This window comes from Gallus gallus, chromosome 1, assembly GCF_016699485.2.
Source record: "Gallus gallus isolate bGalGal1 chromosome 1, bGalGal1.mat.broiler.GRCg7b, whole genome shotgun sequence".
Lineage (NCBI taxonomy): Eukaryota > Metazoa > Chordata > Aves > Galliformes > Phasianidae > Gallus > Gallus gallus.
In genome coordinates, this window is record NC_052532.1 from 75876294 (window position 1) to 75881661 (window position 5368).

Here is a 5368-nt window from a genome sequence, read left to right on the forward strand (position 1 = left end):
TGGTTTAGCAGGCATGGTAGCAATAGATTTGACAGTTGGAATTCATGGTTCAACCTTTTCCAACCTTGATTCTATAATTCTACAATTATTCCCACTTCTTCTGGGATAAACACAGCAAGGTTACGTTTCCCCCCCCCTTTCTTCTCTACTGTGCGGCTAACCAAATAATGATTTCCTTAAAACACTGTTCTGGTAAAAAATGCAAGCAAGAAACACTGTTTCAGCATTAAAATAAAGTCATTTATTTTCAATTCAAGCGAGTCTATATAAACATCAAGCAGAAGTAAAGCAGTAGACAACACATGTATGCCATAAAACATGGCCATGATCACTGCGAGAACAGCAGCAAGCATCCATCTTTGTAGTGAAAGCTCAACTGTGACACATAATCCTTGCACATACATTAAAATACAGAATTACAGCACAAACTGCGCATTAGTGAAAAAAATTATTTATGCTTTTATCATTTATTTGCTCTTGCCAGCTCAAGACATTGTGTATTCTTGGGCAGTGGCAGACTGGACTCTCCAATCTCACTACTTAAAGATCCAGTTTTGCACAGGCAGTTGCTGACTTCTAGTAATCTCCATCCTGAAAGGGATGATTCAGTTCTTTTGAAAAAGAAAATCAAAACATTAATTGCCATTTTCATCCTCTGATTGTCTATCTAGGTTTCTCTGAACTTGCCATCTCCTCCAGAATGGCTACCCCAAGAGGTAGCTGGTATACCTTTCAGCAGGAGAATATGGAAAAGATCCAACTAAGCACTGGAGATGGGATAAAAACATTAGCTTGCTATCTTAAAACTGAGATTAGACAAGAGATTAGGGAAACATCCTGCTCTAGCCCCTTGGATGCCAACTCCACTACTATCCAACAGGGTTTTCCTCCCTGACATTCAGGTTTCAGAATAACTAACCATGAAACAATCTTTAATGTAACCAAGCCCTTTACCTTTGCGTACTCTCTACCTCTGAGAAAGCTGCCCATGTATTGACACTGTGTTCACAAATTGCTAGTGAATCCTGATATACAGATAAGCAAACTATTTCTCAACACTCAGAAGATGGCTAAATATAGCCACTACTCACATTTCCAGCAATGGCATTTTGGTGTACCATCTGCTGCAATATTCAGATTGGGACAAGCTATCATTTTCTCAGCAGAGAGATTAAGGAAGACAAGATTTAAATTGTTACAAATAGTTCCAGAGATTGATCGTCAGTTATTTGACAGACACAAAGCATCCATCAGCTTTGGAAATCGTTTTAAACATTTCCACATCAGGTACAGACAACATTCTCTCCAACTTCTCTTTTCTCCTCCTGTTCTTTAAACAGCCTTACGAACACAGGAAGGCAGGAGACAAAGGGTAGGCAGGTACTGACCTCTCCAGGTGGAAAGACAGAGTAACTGGATCAAACCATCCAAGATAAGATGATATTTAGGCTTTCAGTTCAGAGATTTAAAGGACCCAGATGAATTTACTAGATGACTGAGGTCACAGCAGAAAAAGGCAAGACAGCAGGAAAGACTCTGGGCTACAAATAGGGTATTTCTTGCAGAAATTAAAAGTTTTCTCTAAGTTTTGGCTGCAAGACACATGGTGAAGATCAGAGAATCATCCGCAAAAGAGGCAGCGGAGTGGGTCTTGGACAGTAAACATGGATCTTCGCCATCTCTGCTGCTCCTGACTGTGGCATTGCACATTCCCCTCCATAAATGCAATTTCACCTGTCTACACACAGAACACCCTTGCAAAGGGTTAGCTATGCACAGAGATGCCTTTAAAGAGAAAAGAAACCTGAAATAGCAGGGTGCTAGACCCCACCAACAGTTAAAGCAGGAATTGAGAAGGAGGGGCAAAAGAAAGGAATAGAAATTGGATCTATGAGTCAAGACCCTAGAAACCCCATGAGACAAAACAGGAGGAAGGGAAAGAACAATACTTAGGTCTAAGTCTCATAACCATTCTGGGTCCCCAGGGTATGCCAAGGGGCCTGGTACTGATGCCGTACAGGAGAGCTCGAGAACTGTGTGATACTATCAGAGGTGCTCTGGAAGCTGTAGGTATCTTCTGCCTGCAAGCTGTCATAATCCACATTGGTAGAGTAGCCATGATAGAAGTTCATCTGTTGACTTAATAAACCCATGGCCTGCTGGGTGTTGCAGCTTGTTCCACCTTTTCCAAAGAAGCCCTCATCCTCCACAGCCATGAACGGATACAGGCCCTGCCCATTCCCATAAGTCTGGCCACTGCTGTAAGCCTGGTGTGCACTGGTCACAGCCTGAAGGTTTCTGTTGGCAACAACAGGGAAGCCCTGGTGAAATGTAGGGGTCATATCCAGATACGCAGCTTGATGAAACCCATTCTGGGAAAGACAGAGAACCATTACCATTCAGTAATTATTAGCACCACACCGACTGTACCCACTGTATTGGATATGTCCTACTTTCCACCTCCTCCAAAATATGGTCTTTTCAGTGCAGTGTCTTCAGTATGGATTACTAATATCAGAGATCACAGATCTTAAGTTAAAAGTCCTACAGTCCAAGTCTGGTAGCATCATGCTAGAAGGAAAAAAAACCTAACATGAGTAGCCTCATTGGCCCTCTTGAGCTGTTTAATTTTTTTTTTTTTTTAAACCAACTCTGAACTAAGCGCAAAGATACCTCAATAGCCAGGGCAGTCTTAAAAAATAGATGCTGCTATAGAATTCATTATGAAAAATAAAACTGGCTTGGACATGATATGCTTTTCCCCACAGAATGCAGGAACTCTGACTAGTGGTAGTAAGGCATACTAGGGCAAGGGGAATTCTCTTACCTGTGGTAGATAAATCCCTTTATCCACCCACTGACTCTCTTTCTGGCAACGTTTAAACTTCATTCGTTGGTTCTGAAACCACGTCTTCACCTAGAAGAGAGGGGAAAGAACATGGAACATTAGAAATTCGTTCTTATTTGAAGCTTACTATGTATCCCCCAAATTTTTCTTTCTACAACAATATACATTGGTTGCTCCAGAAGTAATATCTCCTATTTATTTCCACGGAAACTCCAATAGCTACAAAGAGCACAATAATGCTATTGGATAGAGAAAATTCCCAGATACAGAGCACTATTTTTCAACTGTCACCATCATTAGCTATGCATTTTCACCAGTGATAAACAGCCTGTATGGCACACTTGTTAAAATTTACACCAACACAAGTGATCCACATTGGCAGCACTACCCATGGCCTCACTGTGCAAACATCCACTGTCTGATCTCCATAAACATTCATAAAGCGTCAATGAATGTCAGTGGGTTCAATGAGACACATTTCCTTCATATGTACTTCCATGTCAGTCACTGTTTTGTCAGATTGCCCCCCTGCTGCCATCTGTCACACGGCAACAAAATGTAATGGAATATTGGCAGGAAGTTTCAACCTCTGCCTCTGAGGTCGTGGTCCAACATAATAAAACAGGAGGCATTACTTTTGGAGCAGCCCTCATAGTATCTGCCTTGCTTCTAATAGAATACACAGTTCCATCAGCTAACATTACATAGCTGTAGAATCAAAGCTGGGACTAGCACACTTACAGCTCAGATCACCGGTGTGGTTTTTACACTCAACACATCAAAACGCCTGCCTGAAAAACATGTCAGACAAGGCAACTACAGCAAAGTTGCTTGAATGGCGGCAGCATCTCACTGCTGGGCCGCCATCAGTGCTGATTCACGAATCGCCTCAGTCACACATGAGTAACTGGTGGAGCAAGGACCATATCTCTGTCATAAACAATATAATGAGAAACATTCCTTCCAAGTCCAAGAAAAGAAAACGTTTGAGATGACTTTACACTTAACGATGCAACTCAGCTGCTCAGAGGAAGATGTTACCTGCTTGTAGGTGAGCCCCAGAGCAGCAGCCAGCTCCCGGATCTGATGGGGGCTGAGGTACTTCTGGCTCTGAAACCGCTGGTGCAGGGTCTGCAGCTGCTCCTGGGAGAAAGCTGTGCGGCTCTTGGCCTTCCTTGTCCCACTCTCACCTTTATCCTTAACCTTCTGAAAAGTGGGGCGGTGAGATGGGTGGTCTGCAGTAGGGCTAGTGGCAGAGTCTGGGGTATACTGAATGAGTGTCCCAGAGCTGGAAGAAGCTGGAGAGGCATCTAAGGAGAAAAGACAGCTAGAGTGAGCAGTCACACCAGATAAAAACTTCGACGTGCAGCTTCTGGAAATAATTTCAGATTCTGGAGCACTGGAGACTGCTGCAGACTCCGCAGCCAGGGTAAGCACGGGAAGCAGTGACCGCCGGCAAGACAGCCCCGCAGAGTTGCCAGTAGTACATGAAGGCCGCGCTAGGACTTTAGCGGCGTGTCCGGCAGCAGCTCCCAGCCCCTGCCCACCGCTCAGTTCCCAATGGGACACGTGAGAAGTACTGCCTACCACTCCCCGACACGGCCCGGCCATTGCTCCCTGGCTGCGGGCAGCTTTCAGTAAAAGCCGACGGGCACTGAGGGAGCACTGGGGGTGTCGCGCTAGGGGAGGAGAGACACAAGAGACACGGCCATCTGCTCGGGCCCACGTACCTGGGTGGCAGGGCGTTTTCTGCTCTGTGGTCAAGGAGAGGTCTGCTGCTGGAGCTTCCGCGGCAGACGCGCTATCCATGCTGCCCGGAGAGGGCCAGTAGTAGTGTCCGCACCTAACAGAGCCGTAGGACGGCATGGCCAGGTGAGCGCTCATGGTCGGGACGGCACCTCCAGCCGTTGCTGGCGGTGAGCTGGTTGCATACGCGCCTACTGCACGGAGATACCCCATTAGGCGGTGAGGGGCAATGTTTTATGTCCTCCCCAGACTGGCTTTAGCCAAGAGATTGTCACGACCATTATCATGTTAAAAGTCAGTTGATTGGAGGGGAGTGGCTATGGGGATATTCGGAGAGTGGGGGAGGACTAGGACAGCAAGGCCAGCTTCCCCCTTTGGTTCCTCGGTGGGAGTCAGTTCTTTGCTGCCCGCACACCCGACCCCCCGGGGCTGGGAGGAGGGGGCCTTGTTTCCACCTCAGGCCTAGCAGGTGTGAGCAAGGCCGTCCCGTGCGGCGGGCTGGGCTGGCACCCCCGCCCTCACATTTAACAGTCTTGCTACCCACCTACGCCTCCTCATCGGTCCCCACCCAAGTACAAAGAATGGAGGGGGAGCCCAGAGACCCCCCCGGGACATGCGGAGGCTTTTCGTGTCTGCATTGCAGACTGCAGCCATCATTGTAAACAGATAAGCATTCCTCCTTGCAAGGGAATACAGACTGGGGCCGGCGGGGAGGGCGGTATTCTAGGATGGTGTCTGCATCACAGGGAAGCAAACTCAAAGACGAGCTCCCCA

At 46.7% G+C, this 5368-nt stretch overlaps 1 protein-coding gene across 1 annotated transcript; it reads right to left on the reverse strand.

The window, feature by feature from the left end:
* Positions 1-218: 218 nt before the first annotated feature.
* Positions 219-4802, reverse strand: NANOG (Nanog homeobox). Its single transcript, NM_001146142.2, has 4 exons — positions 4579-4802; positions 3890-4158; positions 2828-2917; positions 219-2372 (listed from the first exon to the last, which is right to left on the reverse strand). The coding sequence occupies exons 1-4, from the start codon at positions 4730-4732 to the stop codon at positions 1956-1958; spliced, it is 930 nt and encodes a 309-aa protein (NP_001139614.1). The 5' UTR covers positions 4733-4802; the 3' UTR covers positions 219-1955.
* Between the last annotated feature and the right edge of the window lie 566 nt (positions 4803-5368).